This window comes from Aspergillus melleus (assembly GCF_016097325.1).
Source record: "Aspergillus melleus strain CBS 546.65 chromosome Unknown contig8, whole genome shotgun sequence".
Taxonomy (NCBI): domain Eukaryota; kingdom Fungi; phylum Ascomycota; class Eurotiomycetes; order Eurotiales; family Aspergillaceae; genus Aspergillus; species Aspergillus melleus.
This window is the reverse complement of record NW_025763377.1, coordinates 290190-309068: the sequence shown is the minus strand read 5'-3', so window position 1 is coordinate 309068 and position 18879 is coordinate 290190. Positions and strand designations below refer to the sequence as shown.

The window sequence follows — 18879 nt, the reverse complement described above, 5'->3', positions numbered from 1 at the left end:
GTATGGCTGGGGCGCTCTGTGTGTCGGTAGGTCCAATGTCATGCATCGATACTCCATACATAGCTTCTGACCCTCCACGTCCAACGACAGCCGGCGGCGGAGCCTACTACTTCGCGAAGAAATCCATCAACGCCGACCGTGCAGCCCGATTCGAGAGCGAAATGAAGCGCAAGGCGGAAATGGCTGCCATGGAAGCCCAGCACCGACGGCAAGCCGCGTACAATGAACCGACTCCAAACCCGACCGACTCCCCGAGTTTGAAACGCGCCAACATGACCCGATTTCAGGGTGCTTCCGACGACGTAGCTTCGCCTAGCGCTGAGGCCAGCCATGACCCGGCCCCGACCCGCCACGAGCCCGAAACAGATGCAGAACGTGTGTTAGCGAAGGGGAAATACGAAGCTGCTCAACCATTTCGGCCTCCGAAGGGCAATCGGCTGTGAACTCCCCGATCAGAGAAGTGAGTAGGACGAGGGACTAGGGTGGTGTTTAAAAGTCAGAATTTTGACCCTGTCATACGCATGGTGGTTGAAAAGCTACTGTACTATGGCCCTGTACATATACTCGAGGCTCTCTGGGTGTTTCGTCGGCTCCTTGGACTCCCACGGCTGGGCTGTGAAGATAAATTGATCCGGAGCCGCCCGAAATTGCATTCTATATCTTGTATAGAGAGACTTATTTTCAACCCCTAATCATTTGATACGCTGATTGTAGGATATAAATATCTTATAGCATGGTTTGCACATATAAATGTATCTGATAGATAATTCGTTTTTCCCAATTCTTACTGGCTCCAGTATTTTACATAATGCAAGGGGGATGCTGTTAGGAAGAGTTTACGCGTTCTCAGCAAGCCCACTCCATGCCACACATCACCATCCATGTAGTTCACCCAGCGACCATGAGTTCAGGTGTACGCTCGCTAGATCCGGACCCCCGTGATATTGATATAAGACGGGAAATCAGTCGTTCAGAAGCCTCGATGATCTTTGAAATACACATATGTGGGACAAGATATATAATGAAGCTCGTATGTACATCCACTGGATCTTCCTTCACAACATTGACATATTAGATAGTTCCATGACAACGGCGACCCAGGCTACAGCAAAAAAGGCCGAGACCTCAATCGGTTTCGCTGTGAGCTGAATGCCTACCATAACCTCTCTCAATTCGGCGTGTGTGATCGCGGCTTTGTTCCCTCCGTTCACGGCTACATCGATCGAATTGATCCATCTTTGTTTCACCCGGAGCTGAAACATTTCGCAAATGATCAGTTCCTGCCGAGGGCAATTATTCTCGAGTATTTACCGGATGCGGAACGATTGAACTGTGTGAATTACTCTGACGATCTCTTTCGCTCCGCGGTGGATGGTATCAAAGCGATACATGATGCTTTTATCCACCATCATGATGTTTACCCGAAAAATATGCTGGTCGTGTCTGGTGTTAAGATTGTGTGGATGGATTTCGACGTTGCTATGACTTTCGATGATATGGGGAGTCATGAGAAGGCTTATTGTCAATATGAAGTCGATCTCGTGAAGAGTTTTGGGAAGCTTTTGGTACGTGTTTTCATTTCCTCATTGCTTTTTGTCATTAGATGTTGACTATGATAAACTGCAGAGAGAAGACCAGATACAAGGTTTGCCCCCTAACACGAAATATTATTGAAGATGCGCTCGAAAGATTCAACAGAGATGGCTTTATTTCGATTGATGTGTCTGCATATCCGGAATGGTTTCGGACGACTCTGTACAGTTAGCTGCTTATACTCATTTTGCAAAACAGAGAAGAATAATTGGTATCATTATCTTATTTCATTATTCGTCTTCATCGGGTGCGTGCGTCTAGCTATCTTCAATGGGATTCAGCATACATGGATGGCAATTCCCTGAATTGCCCATACGAGTACGGCGCACTCGTCTTCAGACCTCCAAACCGAAACACCCCTCGAGGCCAGCCTCTAAAGAAAAGGGGAAGCATCCGAAGAAGTAATATCAACCCAATTAACTCCGTTCCAAACAATGTCCAACCACATGATTGCGCCGATACACCATCCGATATGTGTAATGTCCCCACGGTTGGGGACAGACCAGGACATAAGAAATTAGGATCATGAGGTAAACGAATGAAGTTGTGGAGCTCGAGGCCGCGATGATGCCATCGATACCGGGTAAAGACTCCGATCGTGGGGTCATAAGGTCTAGCGGGCATGGAAACAGAGAGGGGGTTGAGGTCTGCAGGGAGAAGCAGGGACAGTTAGCCAACGAGACTCGAGAATCGCGTGGTAGCGGATAACCCTTACTTGTTATGGTTGGGGTACCCCAGATTCTTCTCGCGGGAGCTTTCGAGAGCCGGTGGGATGAAGGGCACTACCACAGCGGAGACTAGGCAGGACATGGCGACGAATCGAGAGGCTCGCGTATCCGGACGAGGACGGTGGACAGAGAAGTGCCGAATTGTGGGACGGACAAGCTGAGCGGCGATAGACATGGTTGAGGTTGTAGGGAGATTGGTTCTATGTAGACGGAGCTGGATCTATCGAAGACTGCAGATGTGGGATGATCGGAAGGTGCTGTGCAGAGTCGGATTGAACTTTGGCGATGGACGGCGTGCTCTATTTATTGAATATTATAGAACGTGGGATCTAAGGATGATTAGATCGTAAAGAGGACAGGGGATAGCGCCAGCTTTATAAGGGGAGCAAGGATATACAGGAGGATGATTGACGCACTGCACATCGTATAGAAACAGCAAGAGTGGAGAACTGACTGGCCTGCGGGGTTCTCTCGGCCCACCATTCGATGATGGCAGAGTTCCAAAAGACTTATCCGGGACCTCTCAGGCCGAATGGGTATCATGATCAATGACTAGCATTTGGACGAACATTCCGGACCATCCAATGACCAAGTCATCCGACGCAGGAGACAGTCAGCGAGTCGACCCCCTAGCCAGGCGCCAGATCGATCACGATAGGACGGACCGAGCACACCATCCTCCACCGACGGGTGCCTGATAGGCTACAGGAGCGTCGCAGAGGCTACGGATGTACACAACATATGATGAATGCATGAGCGATCGGTGGACTGGGCGCCCAAATGCCGGGGTGGCCATATGGAATCGTGGAGAAGGGAGACACTCACGCCATCTTTCTCTCTGCTTCCGAGTGGGCAGACTGGCGGGGCTGCGGGCGGGGATCGCGGTACACCGTAGTTGCGTCTACAGGAGGTGTACGGTGTACGTGAGCTGTGAATTGGAACTGGTGTTCTCGGACTGAGTGTCCCCGGTGGTCATGATTCAGCAAGGTACTGCATACATAAATAAAGAATCAACAGTAAACGCGCTCATTGGACTTAGATCATCTAATCTAAGGGGTCGGCCCGTGGAGCTGGCGGTCTGCCTGGATGCCTGAACCCTGAGGCCCTGATGCTTGTGGGAGGTTCCGATGGCGGCGTGGACCACCCGACCCCGCAGGAAAAGAAAACACGAGTTGGCGCTCCTGGGGTCACACGGTATTTATATAACGGCGCAGTAAAGTAGAATGGGGCATTGTCAGTACCCCTGTTGACAACTGGGCCCTTTGGACTTAAAATAACATATATCGCAGAAGATAAGAACGAAAAAGTACTCCGTACTCAGCCTGTGGACTCAAATTGGATGGGGCCAAAAGCTGTGGGATCATTACGAGTAGTCAGCACTGCCGACTTGGGCAGTTGCTGCCAGGCGCAGGATTCCAAGCTTTCCCCAATTAGGATGTCACTGGTGCAGGTCACGTTTTGGCCCCCCTCCGTGATGCGAGAACAAAGGGAACAAACGTCAAAAGGAAAAACAAGACGGCCGATCCCAACATTCAATGATCTGCTCCGCATCCATCGTTTATCAGAGCCTTCATGGTTCGAACTTTGGAGGCTGTGCGTCGCCCAACTAATCTCAGAAGAGTAGGGCCGCAGTCGATCAGAACGGTCGCCCTTACTCGTTGCCCAACTTCGTCTATCTCTCTTGCTACCGACTCGGGGTCTGTAGTTGAAGGTTCAGTGAGCACTATAAGATTAGCCTGCACTAGCCGCCGTCCAGCCGCTTACAAGAGGCCAAGGCCACCCCCTGGGAGATTTAAGGCGCCCTGTTAACGCGCAGGCTGGAACACGGCTTTTAAGGGGTAATAATAATGGCAAAGCCCTGGTGGGCTCTGCCCGGTGATTTTTAATCCACTTAGTGGATGTGGTGCGGAAACTGGCAATCACTATGGACTGATGGAGTCTAGCTGGGCAGCCCTAATTCCGGGCGCCAGAAGGGCAGGAAAACCATGATACCCTGCGCTGCATACCATTTCGCGGTCCTATATCAATTGACAGAGCCTTACGTGGATTGCCAAGCGATGAACTTCATATCTGATGAACTGGATTAACCAACAGTTCCCGCTTCTGTTGGAAGTCAAGTGCTGTTATGGTTATTAATCCACTATATGAAATCCCGAATCCTCTCTCGTTTGTGTTTGTTTGCAGAGTTGGCCCCCATCAAGGCTGGGTTCCTTTCCCCCTGGCCCCCAAGAGCTCCTATCTCGGCAGCCCTAGGCATTTTAGTTCCTGACCACAAACCGCAACCCAACGAGGAACTTCGTGCGGCTATGCGCACTGCGCAACGCACCCTGAGTCCCTGTCTCTCGCAGGGCGATCGAACGCCACCTCGTATAGCTGGCCCTGTGGGCTATATAGACCATATGGTTTCGAGTCCCTGTCATATGGTGTCAGAAGGCTGAAACTATTCTGGGCATCGTTCCTGCTTTTAGGGCGTTTCAGGAACAATAACACAGTAGGCAGTTTGAGCTTGTTCGCAAAGGATTTTCGACCTAACTCGAACTAGGACCATTATGCATCCGCTCAGCATGACTTTCCCTAGAGAGGATAAGATATCTCGTGAGGGTCCCACCACAGGACTTCCTCACTGGTTGAACCCTGTGGGCTCAATTTCCTTTACGAACTTCATCTTACTCAAAACCCTATACATGCACCGACCTGCGCTAGTTCCCTTGGAGGGTCGAGCACGACGGGCCTTTTTGGGGCCAAATTGCTGCGCACACCCTCTATGCCCCCTGCCATAAGCGCCAAAACCAAAGCTGAAAAAACAAAAATAAACCAAATACGCCCGTCAGAAGCAACAACCGGGCAGCGCCATGGACAATCTCGGGGGCCGCCTCTCTTGATTCGATGCAACTACGATTCATACGCCATAGCCCCCAAGTTCATTGGCTAGATTGATCCACCCTCTCTTTTCGAGGCCATTGGAAATACAGAGAAACGACGACAAGAACGCAGTGAGCTTCTAGAAGCCTGCCAGGGCTATACATCCTGGCTAGACTTTCATGGATCCTGAGACCATCGCGCCTGGCTTGATGACGGCGCACCCCCAAATTCAAATTGAAATATCCGTGATAACGGGGAATAGGGCGATGACATAGGCCTCGCAAAGAGGGCCATGCTGGTGGCTGGTTTCACAATGAGCCTCATTGCCCTTCGTTGCAGGTGGATCGGTCTCCGCTACGGGGTACAATACGAACAATTCCGTCTCTTAGTGCTAAGATCATCTCAGCCCCCTGAGAGATGCAGGCTTAGAGCTCATAGACTTTCGCCGTTCCTGGGACTAACAGGCACCAGGAACGTCCTGTCATCCTGGCCATTGACCAAGCCTCCTGGTGTTGGATGTCGGGGGCCATATTCGATCTTGAGGTCGGACGAGGCTATGGCCCTACGAGGTTTATGTTAAATAGATGCTCAATCGCCCGGAAAATAATGTTTGATCCAGACAGACTTTCAGTACCATCACGCCAGAGGTTCACCTCTATCCACTCTTTTCTAGAACTGATCCATTAATCTTCCTGGTTGAAGACTTGGCTTTCGTTCATTAATTCATTCATTCATTCGTTCATTTCAAGATGGTGAACTTTTCCCGGTCATGGCTGACTTCCGGCCTTTTACTCTCCTTTGCTGCTCAGCCTATCCTGGGTCTGGAGCTGGTGGAAATTGACCCGCCGACTTCTGATCTCGCCGCTCGAGGCGAGAACCTCCCGTTCGAGGGCTTCGATCGTATGAAGTCTGACTCCCTCTACTGGGGTGGTAAGTTTCCGTTTTCCCCTCCACCCACTATCAAGCACTGACAACGGTCCCCGTATAGCTAGCGCCGATGGTAAATCTTCTCTGGCTAAATTGACCGTCGACACGGGTGATGAGAAGGTCAGCATTATCAACATCGAGAAGTTCCGCAACAAGCTCCACAGCGTGAACTGCACTCAGACCACCTTGTCGGTCGACTACACCGACCCCAACTCTTTTGCCCGCTCCCAGAAGGCATGGAACTGGATCAACGAGGAGGACGACCGTACTCTGATCGTCATTGCGGGTCGTGAACACTGCGGATGGAACAAGAACCGTATGCCCTTCGAGGTTTCCAAGATCTTCTTCGACGAGAACACCCAGACTGCCAAGTTGACCGGTAAGGCCTCGACCTGGGAGACCGTTCTCCAGAACTACGAACTCACCGTCGGCAACTGGAACACTGGCTCAACTGGTGGCAACGAGAAGCGTGACTACGACAAGGACTTTTCCATCGACTTCAACCATGACATCGATTTCAGCAAGGAGATCCCTATCCCCAACACTGACATGCATGTCACCTTGGGCTGTGATGAGTGCAAATCCCGCGGATCCTTTGACTTCGGTTTCCACATTGAGACCAAGTTCGGTTTCCCCAAGTCCGCTTCCGTGAACATGAAGCCTAGCGGCGTGGGTCTTGACATCCGACCCTCCATCGGAATCGGCGGTAACTTCACCGAGGAGATGGGTGACGAGTTCGACGTGGCCACCATCCCCATCGGCGGTATCTCCATCAAGGGCATCCTCGAGATCGGACCCCAGATCGTTTTCAGCGTTGGTTACAGCTTCGGTGAAGTTGCCGGTGAGGCAACCATCTCCGCCGGTGTTTCCCTTGACATTGACGACTCTGCCACCCTGGACATTGATATCAGCGGCGCCGACGTCACCTCTGACGGATGGACTCCTTCCGTTTCTCCTCTTCCCCTCAAGGTCGATGCTCAGATCGAAGCCACTGCTGAGGTCTACGCCAAGGCTTCTGCTCAGATTGCCGTCGAGGTTCTCGGAAAGGGATGGGAAGCCGGTATCGACCTGAAGCCTTCCGTCTCCGCCACCCTCACTCTGGCTGAATGTAAGTCCTGAATTCAACCCACACTCTATTCTGATTAACTGGATGCTAACGAGACCTGCTACAGCGTCCGACGGTGTCTGCTCTGACGACGAGGACAAGCACATCTTTGGCGTTACCTTCGCTCCCTCTGCCGGTGTCAGCCTGGACGCCACTCTGGCCAAGGCCGACGACAAGCAGAACCCCATTGCTGAGGCGACCATCGCTGTAAGTTGACCCGTGAATCGTGAAACAATCGGAGAGAACCCCGCCATCTAACTATTCAACAGGAGTACAACGCCGACATCGACGAGAAGTGCTTCCCCTTCGGCCCTACTCGTGCCGAGGAGACCACCAGCGCTGCCCCCACCACCACCACGGCCGCTGCTACTTCTTCCACCCAGGTCGCTTCGTCTACCGCCGTGGCTACCACCTCTTCGGTTGCTGTCCCCTCGCAGCCTGCTCCCCCGTCGAACCCCACCACCACCTCCGTCGTGAACTCGACTCCGGTGGCCACCCCCAACCCTTCGGGCTCGGCTGCTGCTCCCAACCTTCACCTTCGTGACCACCAGCGCCGTCACCGTCGCCACGCCGCCCGCTTCTAGAGGTCGAGCGTTCGGAATCATGACGACTACTTAAATGGAAGCATCGGGTCCGTTAAGGACCCGGGGTGACCCAGTACTAATGAGTTCGGATGTGCATCTGTATCATTACGTATCTTCCAACTAATTCCCCTCGTTTCCTGATATTGTCTGCTTCTTACTGTCCTTAACGCTGTTGCTTCATTCTTTGAATGCCTTTCATGTAAATAGCCTGTTGTATTAAATACTAGACCAACGTGCACTCCGAATTCTAATTTCTTAACGATTTCTAAGTTGAAGTAGTTCTCTGTGTATAGGTATGAGGATAGGGAAACTAGAGGATATATAGTTACCCTTTTATGGTGTCTTTCTGTGTACGGATATAAGGGAAGATCGAATAAATCAAGAGATCATGATCATGGGTATCAAGGAAGACATCATCTATGGTGTTTGTTGTATACATGCCCAATGCTTGGCATAGCAGCCTCAGGCAATCGCGAGTACCGGCAGAACGTGGAAGCCTGACCGCCAACGCCGACCCCAAACTCGACCGCAGCAGATCCTAGCAAAGACGCCCTGCCGCAGTCATTTCGACTCTCACAGCCGCAAAAAAGGCGATAATTCAAAACGACCGGAGTTTTAGATAGCTAGTAACTTTGTTCGTCAGATACAAAATTTTGACAGAGTATTTGGCTCTGTTGATGCAGGCAGTAGCTTGCAAACATTCAGCACCATACAAATTCTGTTATTTTTTGACTTGTACACTCTCAAAAAGTCATGTGAAATCTGTGGTTTTTTATACTTTTGGTCACCTGATTGGATCCACCGACCGGAACATCCAGGTCACGTGTGATAACCGCCCCAAGTCTCCTCCGCGGCTCCGACAAGCTCCAAGGAACACCTCTCTCCGCTGCTCTCCAGGTATCTCGCAATGGCGTCGCATCAACTTGCCATTGCAAAGGCCTCCTTATCGGCCGGGCTTCTACGCCCTGACCCCACGTCGGTGACACGCGACGAGATCACCGCGTTCCACACCGCACTCGACAGAGCGCTATCCCACTGCTCGTCAGCAAACATCCAGGTTTGATGATCCGTCGAGTCCTTGACTGTCGAAAACCGTGTCATACTAAATCATCGTGCCCGGCATGCACTAGGCCTGCAAATCATGGCTACTGCGCCATGTCGTCTCCTCATCCAACCGGGTGGGGGTTTGGGCCAAGTACCTCGCTGCCTTGTCCGGCTCGTTCACCGCGGAAGAGGGTGCTTCTCCGACCAAGTCGGCCGCCCGGCCTGCGACGTCGGCTAAGCGTAAACGCCTGCATATCATGTACCTGCTGAATGACGTGTTCCATCACACCAAATACCACATGGGATCGAAGGCCGCCTTCTCCACCGTTAGCGGCTCGCTGCAGCCGTATATCGTGGAGTTGCTGGGCTATGCGGCCTCCTACGATCGAGAAAAGAACCCGAAACACCATCGAAGATTGGACGATCTGCTGGATATCTGGGAGGAGAATGAGTATTACGGTAGTGACTATGTCGGCAAGTTGCGCGAGGTCGTCAAGAACTCGGCCTCGTCGGGGCCCGTCAAAACGTCGATTGACGTCGAGACGAGTAATCTGGATTCGACAAATAAGCCTTCTGGAAAGGATGTTCCCTTTGTGATGCCCGCGACCCATGGTGATGCTTCGACCCCGTTCTATGACCTACCGGCCGGAAACCTCATCCCCCATATCATTCCGAATTCGACGATTCCTCTCCGCCCGGATACAATCAAGCCTCTGCAATTTCTGGCCGGTCCAGCAGATGAAAAACTGGTCACGGCAGTGAAGAAATTTCTCAAGGATGTTGACCGGATCTACGATTCTACCCAGCCGGAGCAGAAGGAAGGTGAAGTGGTGGACATTGACGATCTGGGCGAGGTGGTAATTCGAGATGACCAGACCGGCGACGTTCTTGACGGCGAAACCTATTACGGATGGTCTCGATCATTCTGCCAGCAAATGAAGATGAGAAATGCTAGGCCCGGCTCCCGCAGTCGCAGCCGCAGCCGCAGTTTGACGCCCCGGAAAAGGAGGCGATACAGCAGTAGTGTTGCGAGCGACGACAGTCGATTGAGTCGGTCTCGGTCGCGAAGCCAAACTCCACCTCGCAGAGCCCTAGGTCGAAAATACGACTCGCGATCCCCGTCCCGATCCCGATCTCGATCACGGCCGTCGAGATCATATTCCCCACGAAAACCCTCTCCTCCACGAGCTCAGCCGCCTCTTCACCAACCTCCGCCAAATCCATACGGCCACGGCCACGCACCTCCCCCACCTGCATATCCTCCCCATCACCAACATCCTCCTCCCATGCCCCCGCAACATCCCATGCATTTCCCAGGCGGTCCGCAGGGCGGGCCTCCCTTCCCGCCACCACCGGGGATGTTTCCCCAGGGCGTTCCACCTCCACCTCCGCAGAACTACCAAGGCCAATGGCCTCCACCACCCCCACCGATGCCGAACTACGGACCCGGACCCGGCATGAACACGTCGCATTTCCCTCCTCCGTACCAGGCGCAGGGCGGACAATACCCGTCTATGCACCGTGGTGCAGGGTTCGGGCCTGCGCAGCAAATGCCTCCGGGATCGTATCACTTTCCTCCCCCTCATTCGGGCGGACAGGGGCAGGGGCAGGGACAGGGGCAGGGGCAGTATGGATACCCTCCGCCTCCGGGACGATGGAGGTAGATCAATCACTGCTACCCTCCCTTATTGGAACATGGCTAGATGGAATGCATGTATTATGTACTATAAATGAGATAAATAATTTTGATACTACTACCTATCCATCTATCGACCTATAATCATTTAACTGGACTATCTTTCACGAAACCAACAGATCCTGATTCATTCATATAGCTAAGGTATTCCATTCAATCCAATTCACCTCCAACTACATACATGTTTACAAACAAAGATACAGAACATACAGACATAGATACACACACTCATTCCATCGCCAGGAGCCAAGATAAACTAATCGAACCGAACCAGATAGAAGAACCATATCAAACGAGAAGGAGGAAACAAGGAAGAAAGGTACGAAGAATAGAACGCCTGAAAAAAAAAAAAAAAAGAAAGAGAGGAACAGAAGAAAGGGGGGATTAACGACCCGTGCCTGTGGCAGTAGCTGTATTCGAGGTATCCGTTGAAGATAGCGAAGTTTGAGACATGTCGGTGTTGGTCTTTGCTCGCCGGGATACTGTTGTTGCTTTCGTGGCGGATTTAGCTGTCGTAGCTGCCTCAGCTGGAGTTGATGATGAGGTAGGGCCGGATTCTTCGGTTGTTTCCTTCTGTTTCTCCTTCTCCTTCTGAGATATGATGGTAGAAAGCGACGCCGGGGCCGAGACTGTGGTGGACTCGGACGGAGCTGTCGAGGTAGTATCAACCTTGGGTTTTTCTACCTTGGTTGCTTTCTCAGTTGGTGCCGTTGGAGAGGTAGCAGACGTAGACTTAGAAGAGTTCGAAGTTTCCGACGATGTCGACGCTGACTTGGCTGTAGACGTAGAGGTAGAACTAGAAGCCGATGTAGAGGCAGACGAAGAAACAGACGCAGACGAAGTCGCAGGTCCAACAAGACCAGAAACAGACTCCTGCACCCTAGCCACCTTCTCCGCAACGGGATTCATCTTCGGCTTCGGGGTACTCGACGCAGCGACTCTCGACGCCGAGCTACTCGTCCCGTTCTTGCTCATCATCTGCTCCAGTTGCTTATTGATATTCTTATCTAGAGCCTTTTTCTTGGATTCGAGAGCTTCGTCCCATGGTTTGCAGGTTTTCATGAGTGAGGATTTGGACTATATTCAGCGTTAGTATTTTATGATAATGTCTTAAAGGCTGATAGTCCCATGGCAGAGGGATAACTCACCCCTCCGGTTCCAGTACAACACATCACATCGTTCAAGCAAGTTGCGTTGTCTCCGTCTGCGTCCATTGGTCGACCTGTTTCATATCCCGTTAGCATCCTCTCACACTTACACATAACTGATCATAAAACCGACAAACATGACACCGCACTCATGACATCCAGCTCAAGAAAAAAAACCAGACAACTGGGAAAAGAGAACGTACACTCCAAGCTAACAATCGACGAAATCTTAACATCGCTCAACAACGGCACAACCTCCCCAATCTCAGACGTGACACCATTCGCCAGCGCCGTAATTGACATACAGCATTGTTTGGACGGATGCGAAGGCGGACAGGTATTCAGGTTACTCGATTCCTTCGCGGACTGGGTGACCAGCGAGTCTAGGATCTTGTCGTTGTCTGTGTAGCTGGATTGCGAATTGGTAGGGAGTGTTTCGGAGGCGGCGCGGGGGACGAAAGGGATTGCGATGGTGGAGGTTGTGAGGAGAGATATGGAGAGGGAAAGGATTAGCGTTGGGGGATACATTTTGTATCTGTATGTATCTGATCTCCCTGGGTATCTCTGTTCCTGGTGAGAAGATTAGAATATGGGTTAAGCATGAAAAGCTGAGAAAGAAGCAGAAAAGAAAATGGGTTGACACTCAAGATCCAGATAATATAGAAAGAAAGACACCAAAGTCAAGGCAAGAAGGAGCTCGGGGTCCTGCGTCCCCTTGACAATCCTTGTTCCTTTCCCGCTCTCTTCATTAATCTGGGCGGCTGGCTCTAGGGATGGATTAATGTACGCGCTCTCTGACAGACCAGGACCGTTGTGGAATGTGAATCAAGATAGCTGGAATGTGGTTGTTATGACTTACCATGTCAATTGAGCCAATGAGAGTAGAGAGGATATGTGAAGATCGTGCAGTTACCATGCATCGGTTTGCAGGCGTGTCAGTCATCTTGCATGTGCGCTGCGGCTCGTTTCATGACTTCATCCATCCCTTGGATAGGAAGTTTCACCCCTGTGCCTGGGATAGCAAACCACCACGGCAAACGCAGGGGAAAAAAGGAGAAGAAAGCAAAGAGAAAGATAATACATTGAAAGTAGAATCAATTCCAAAGGTTTTATTCAGTCATCAAGGTCATGTAAAATCAAATGCCTGGGCTCATAACAGGCCGTCACTCTAATCGTACATCACATAAAGAAAAATGAACCCGATCCTTGCTGTTGATCAAACACATTCCCAAAGACAAACCCAAAGAAAAACCAAAAAATCATGATCGCTGTCGCTAAGCACAAAAGGACATCTTTTACACATGAGTGTCCTGCACACATATATGATACACGATTACTGTGCAGTGCACAGTGAAAAGGGAACTGGATGGAGTTGCAGGGATCGATTGCTGGCTGCCGACCTAGGATAACAGCTCTAACCAAAATCCAAGGGGAGCGCAAATGGCATGAAAAAAAAAAAAAAAAGGGGGCGGACCAGCCAGAGCACAAAGCAAGGACCAGTCACCGCAGCAAGACGACGTCGATCAAAGGAGTGACACACCGATGTGTAAACGACGATAAGAAAGGAAATTCACCCCTGAGTAGACATCGATTTGCTTGAGACCAGTTGAAGACCAAAAGCGCGGTTGTCATATCTAGAATCTATAAGATCCGTTCCAGAAGGTATCATCAATGCAAAAAAGGGGAAAGTATCAAAAAGAAACTGTGGAGGTCCATGTCGTATATCTCCAGTTGATCAAGAGTTTCACCAGGACTCTTGCGAAAGAATTGAACTCGTAGATCGTCTAGGAGATGTCGCTCCACCATTGCTTGAGAATGTAAATCAAAGTAAACTCTTGAAACGCCCGGAGACAACCAAAGCGTCATGTCTCCTGTGATCGTCGCCAACACCATGCTATGAAAAGGACTTGCGTCGAAAGCTATTGCCAACGACCTGACGACCGCCCGCCCATGAGTTGGTCCTGGAAGGGAGATCAGATTACAATCGATCCCCCCAAAGTCAAAGACGAACTCAGGCTAGGGCGGCGTCCTCCTTAGAACGACTGTTTGGAGTTGTCCCTGGCGGACCCGGTTGTCTCTCCGTTGCCGTAAGGGCTGCTGTTAAAGGAGGCACTGCTAGAACGAGCAGTAGAGTCGCGGCCATTGATTTGACGGGCCAAAATGCCACTAGTAGAATCACCGCTTTCATTGCCAGTATCGCTGCTTCCGCTGCTTCGACCCGCGGGCGACCCTTTGTCATCGTCCAGACGAGCGAACCCAGACATCCGGTTCTGAGTGTACTGTAGCATCACGCGGCTGTAGTCTTCAATCGAGGTGTGAGGGTCCAAAGACCGGGTGGTGTCGACATGAGGCTCGCTAGGAGGATTGTAGCCTCCACCATCCGCGGGGAACATGCCCTGGGGGGCCTGGGTCTGTTGCTCCATGAATCTAGACATAATTGAAGCTCCTGCAGAATACTGTTGTCAGCGCCAAATCATTCCACATGATTGAAGATGGTCTATCGTCAGGAGACGATGACCTCAAGATGTCTCGTCATGATAGTTTCGTATTCTATTTACAAGGCGTGATATTCGAGTCCCAGTCGGCCAGGACCCAGCTTGCTGCTTTTGGCGTGGGATTCATGTTGGCGAAGGGCGGACTTTTAGTCGCGGCACAAAGACATGGAAGGAGGTCCCTTTCCATAAGCAAGGGCAAAATCTTCTGCAGGCTCACCTTTCCACAGAGTTATAGGATCTCAAAAGGGTAATAGACAGGGGATAAAGTCAAAACGACGAGTCACCAAGACAATGAACAGAGAAACGGGATTTTTGGTTCGAAGAAAGGGTGAAAAGGGGCGTGGGTATTCGAAACTAAGGTCAGGCTTAGAAGATTTGGTAGAGTACTAGAAGATTTCTGGTAGATGAGATAGCTTAAGTCAACGACGAGACCAGGGGTTCATATAGACTGTGTGCTGGCAGTGGATGGAGCCCCAGCTGTGAAGAGGAGATCCGTGGAGAACAGCTGGCCGGGCCTCATATGAGATCACAAGGGCCAGCCAATTACCTCACAGAGGAACGAAGCGAGTCAGTAAGGAAAGGTCGTCGACCACTATGACACAAGGGCATGCCCATGCCCCATCGGTAGCGTCATGCCTCATGCGGACCCAAGGGGAGATGACATCATTGCACTGTTCGAGAGGGGAGAGGTCATTCATAAGGCCCTAACTCTCGCCCCAAGGGCCCTCCTAGGCTCCTAGGCTCCCCTTGTCTGTTTGTCGACTGGAGCCACCCAGGCTACATCAGCAAACGATCTGAAATGAAGGGCCCCACAAGCTCCTGGGTCGCTGGTATTCCCCAGATGGTCCATGGGTCCAACCACCAACACAGAAGTGAGGTCACGGCGTTTCGCCGATCGATGGGCTGTCGAACGCCAACCCATCCGTGCAGATCGACGTAGACGAAGTTCGAAAGGAGAGAAAGCAGATGCCAGACCGGTCGAATTGCTAGAAGCGTTAAGGGGTTACCAGGATAGGCCTCCCTGGGAATGATGCTCCCCGTGATGTGGTAGTCCGTGGAGGAATTTAGAGCTGCATTTACTTTACGCAGCCACCGACGCAAAGGACGAACCGTAGGAGCCAAAGCGGAGCCCTGAGAAGGGTGATATGTCATAACCGGGTCTAACGCGAGGCTAAAGTCGTTAGCCCGGCATGGAATCAAATTCAATGAGGAATGAGAGGGAATCTCGTTGGACTGCAGACTCCGTCATCTCGAAGAGGCAAAGGATAATCGAGAATTCCATCAAATCAAATTAGCTCAAATAAAATAAAATAAAACTAAGTCCCAAATTCATTTCTACTAGTATCGGGGATTACAAAGACCAAAAATTGAAAAACAGACAGAGAGAAAAGAAAAAGAAAAGAAAACCGGACCCTTAACGTCAGTCCAGTCGAAGGCCAGACAGATGGTCAAGATGATGATGACGATGGAGAACGATGCATGTCGATGAGTGGTCGAGGCAACATGAAGGGCAGAAGGAAGGAGAAGCTCAACCGTGGACACGAGAGGGAGAGAGAGAGAGGAGAGAGGAAGAGAGAGGGAGAGACTCTCTTCCTGCCTGAGGCTGGCGACTGACGTCAGAAGGCGTCTGTTTGCGCCTCCCACGTTTTCAAGGTCTCGACGGTGTACTGAGTATAGTCTAGTCTACTCTACTGTCTATACGATTGCTCCTTTCCGTTCATATCAACGGAATAACAAATCCGCTGTCCATCCCAATCCCTCATCCTCAGATTCTTCGGTCCCAACTCCAAGTACTGCTGACGGAGTACACTGTATGCACCCAGACCCATCGTCCATCCGGACGCTCCACATCCAAGGAGGGACGGAACACTGTTCCGAACGTTCTCCTCCCTCGTCTCGTCTCCCTTGCCTACCCTAACTACTGACCATATCCTCCTCACCCAGCCTAGGGCTTCGTCTAATCACCCTTTTCGACTCTTCAACCGCTAACAAACGACCCTGGGAAATCACGTCGCCGCTACGCAGTCCTCAATGTTTGGTCGCCGTTGCTCGCATCCTCCACATCCACGTCCAGAGCCAATGAACCGTAGAGTCAGATTCCTGATCAGCGCTCAATGTTCGCCACGCAAAGGTGGATCAGCCCACGGTACTGTGAGAGCGGGGATAATAAAAAAAATGACAGCCTCGAGAGTGGTCAGTCTTGCGCGAAAAGAAAGAGGCAGGGGGTGCGACACGGAGTAAGAAAGACGAGAATAAGACAAATGAAGGTAAACGTAAAAAAGAGAAGAACATTCTTCGTGCCTGTTCCAAAGAGGAACACGGGCCAAAAATTTGCCAGAGACAAAAAGAAAAAAAAAATCTCCCATAACTAATATTTAGCGTGCATCATCCTTTGCCGCTAGAAGTAGGTCTCTCCGACTCGCACGCTGCCGACAAGGGACCTGTACTGTACACGAGACAACTGAACGAGAGAGGATAGGATCAGCCCCGTGTCACTTTATCCCAAGCCACGCTGTAAAGGACAAACGGAAAGGACCATCTCGGGCCCAAATCCTGGTGGTTCTAGATTCTCGTGGTCTGATCAAAACCATCAGCGCCGTAGCACGGTAGCAGGGTGCAGACTGCAGACAGAGGTTTCGGTGGATCTTCCGAAGGCAAAGACAAATGCTGCATCAAGTCAGCGGTGGAGAAAGGAACCGTTTGAGAGCTCGGTTATATCATACCTACCTGCCCGTTGGTCAGCTGCTGTTCTGTACCCATTTTTTGTGCCAATCTTATTGTAGAGCTCGGAGATGCTTTACTCCGTATGCACCATCAATAAGGCATGTACACTGAGGATGATAGCTATTCTCCACATAAGGTAGTGAGCCGCAATGCTTGCGACAGTGAGTTGGAGAGAAGCGCGGACAGCAGATGTGACGGTAGAACGGCGCCTCACCTCTCGACTGATATCACCGCGCCCTACATAAAGTAGACCCCAAGATCTAACACTCCCACCGAAGGCGGGTGAAGTCATAGCAGAAGTCGTGAGAGATCTTCAAAGACATCTGCCAAAACCATACTCAGTACTCTAGAGAACCATCCATTGCATGCATCTTCACGTCACACTCTCATGCCTGTCTCGTGGGCTAGAACTCTGAGATCTCGGAAAAACCGGTATATACGTGTAACTAGTCCCCTGCAAAATGGGTACATCATCGAACGTCAAACAATGCAGGATTCTCTCCGGTCTCTTTTAGCCACATTCGACCACATTTTCATCATCGACCGCCAGATGCTGCAACGGCATTGATCGCCACCCGCAGGCTATACAGGACTTTGCGGCGTCTAGAACTACCAGCTCCCCTCGTCCGCTGTGACGTTGATACAGCGAATTTTGCAAACCCTTTCATCATGAGGGTATATCCCTTACCTGTTCACTGGGCGGCAAGGTCTGTTCAACGGTCGTGAGTGAGTCTAGAAGACCCCTGATCCTGCCATGTTGGTCTTTAGGAGGTTCCGCTGGAGCACTAGTTTGCTCGTCCATCAGGTTGATTGATCCGGTGTCTTGTCATGATGACGTAAAAGTCCGCGAACAACAGGGCAGATATCACGTTGTGTTGCCCTGGGGACCAGTTATTCAGAGAATCATAAGATAAGGATAATGTATTCAAGGACCCGGTCCAAGTCGCCTCAATTCACCTGCTTCAAACAAGATGAAACATTCTAAACTTAAAATGGGATGTAGATACAATAGACGCCACAATTCAAATGGGGAAGATAGACAAATCAAAATTCATGCTCACTCATCACACGTAACCTGCAGATCAATCAGAATCTGTCGTAAACGTTTGTTGGGGGAAACGGGGAGGCGAATGCCAGTAAATGGTTCTACGCAAATACGTACCTTTCCTTGCGCCCTGGAAGAAGAAGCGCACAACGAAGACCTGCAAGCCAGCCATCGACACCATCATCAAGCCCTCAATTACGCTAAAGTTGAAGATCCGGCGTTCGGTACTACGAACAGTGCTGAAGTTGCGGTTCTCACGGGTACGGAAGTATTTCTGGTTGCGGGAAATGGTCGACAGCTGGGCGGACAGTTTGAAGATGGACTCCTCGAGGGCAGACGCCTGTTCGGGGGTGGCGCCCTGTCGGGAGGGGAGCTGGGCGCGTTCTTCGTTCTCGATCTAGCCATGAAAAAAAGCAAAATTAATCACAAGTCCTGGCGATAACCGGTTTTGAGGTTCCAAACATACCGCGATCTCGAAGTCTACCATCTTCTCCGCAAACGTCGACATCTCATTGTTGAAGCAGAAGCGATATTCCCCTACGCTCTGAGCCGTAAAGACGAAATCGCCCTGTCGTTCCTTCGTTCCATCCAAGACCACCTTATCGCCGGGACCGACAACGGAGTAATCGACATCGAAAGAACCGCCAGATTGGACCTTCGAGAGAAAAGTTAGTTCCCATTGGAACAATTTCCGTGGCACAAAATGCCTCCATCATTGTATCGGCACTCACAGCGAAATAGAAAGCCACCTTGGTGTTCCGCTCGTCGACGTAGTTGTAGAAACAGGCCTTCTCGTTTGCCTCGAGACGGTAGGTAAGCGCGGTGGCAGTCACAGTCGACACCAACGCGGCCAGAATTCCGATGACCAGAGCGGCGAAACGCATGATGATAGATAATGGAGAGACAGCAGGTCTATCGGGGAACTCTC

The 18879-nt window shown here is 51.0% G+C and overlaps 7 protein-coding genes across 7 annotated transcripts; 3 read left to right on the top strand and 4 right to left on the bottom strand.

The window, feature by feature from the left end:
• Positions 1–35: 35 nt before the first annotated feature.
• On the top strand, positions 36–443 carry LDX57_012212 (uncharacterized protein; the record flags this gene model as incomplete). Its single annotated transcript, XM_046093948.1, has 1 exon — positions 36–443. One exon carries the CDS (start codon positions 36–38, stop codon positions 441–443), a length of 408 nt encoding a protein of 135 aa, XP_045949927.1.
• A 1763-nt stretch (positions 444–2206) lies between these two features.
• Positions 2207–2496, bottom strand: LDX57_012211 (uncharacterized protein; the record flags this gene model as incomplete). The annotated part of the gene is made up of 2 exons (XM_046093947.1): positions 2207–2240; positions 2309–2496. 2 exons carry the CDS (start codon positions 2494–2496, stop codon positions 2207–2209), a joined length of 222 nt encoding a protein of 73 aa, XP_045949926.1.
• A 3436-nt stretch (positions 2497–5932) lies between these two features.
• Positions 5933–7799, top strand: LDX57_012210 (uncharacterized protein; the record flags this gene model as incomplete). Its single annotated transcript, XM_046093946.1, has 4 exons — positions 5933–6113; positions 6172–7218; positions 7283–7422; positions 7485–7799. The coding sequence occupies 4 exons, from the start codon at positions 5933–5935 to the stop codon at positions 7797–7799; spliced, it is 1683 nt and encodes a 560-aa protein (XP_045949925.1).
• A 907-nt stretch (positions 7800–8706) lies between these two features.
• On the top strand, positions 8707–10507 carry LDX57_012209 (RNA polymerase II-binding domain-containing protein; the record flags this gene model as incomplete). The annotated part of the gene is made up of 2 exons (XM_046093945.1): positions 8707–8856; positions 8930–10507. 2 exons carry the CDS (start codon positions 8707–8709, stop codon positions 10505–10507), a joined length of 1728 nt encoding a protein of 575 aa, XP_045949924.1.
• Positions 10508–10923: 416 nt separating this feature from the next.
• On the bottom strand, positions 10924–12215 carry LDX57_012208 (uncharacterized protein; the record flags this gene model as incomplete). Its single annotated transcript, XM_046093944.1, has 3 exons — positions 10924–11616; positions 11688–11761; positions 11891–12215. The coding sequence occupies 3 exons, from the start codon at positions 12213–12215 to the stop codon at positions 10924–10926; spliced, it is 1092 nt and encodes a 363-aa protein (XP_045949923.1).
• Positions 12216–13720: 1505 nt separating this feature from the next.
• On the bottom strand, positions 13721–14122 carry LDX57_012207 (uncharacterized protein; the record flags this gene model as incomplete). Its single annotated transcript, XM_046093943.1, has 1 exon — positions 13721–14122. One exon carries the CDS (start codon positions 14120–14122, stop codon positions 13721–13723), a length of 402 nt encoding a protein of 133 aa, XP_045949922.1.
• A 3866-nt stretch (positions 14123–17988) lies between these two features.
• Positions 17989–18835, bottom strand: LDX57_012206 (emp24/gp25L/p24 family protein; the record flags this gene model as incomplete). The annotated part of the gene is made up of 3 exons (XM_046093942.1): positions 17989–18348; positions 18418–18606; positions 18683–18835. The coding sequence occupies 3 exons, from the start codon at positions 18833–18835 to the stop codon at positions 17989–17991; spliced, it is 702 nt and encodes a 233-aa protein (XP_045949921.1).
• Positions 18836–18879: the final 44 nt, after the last annotated feature.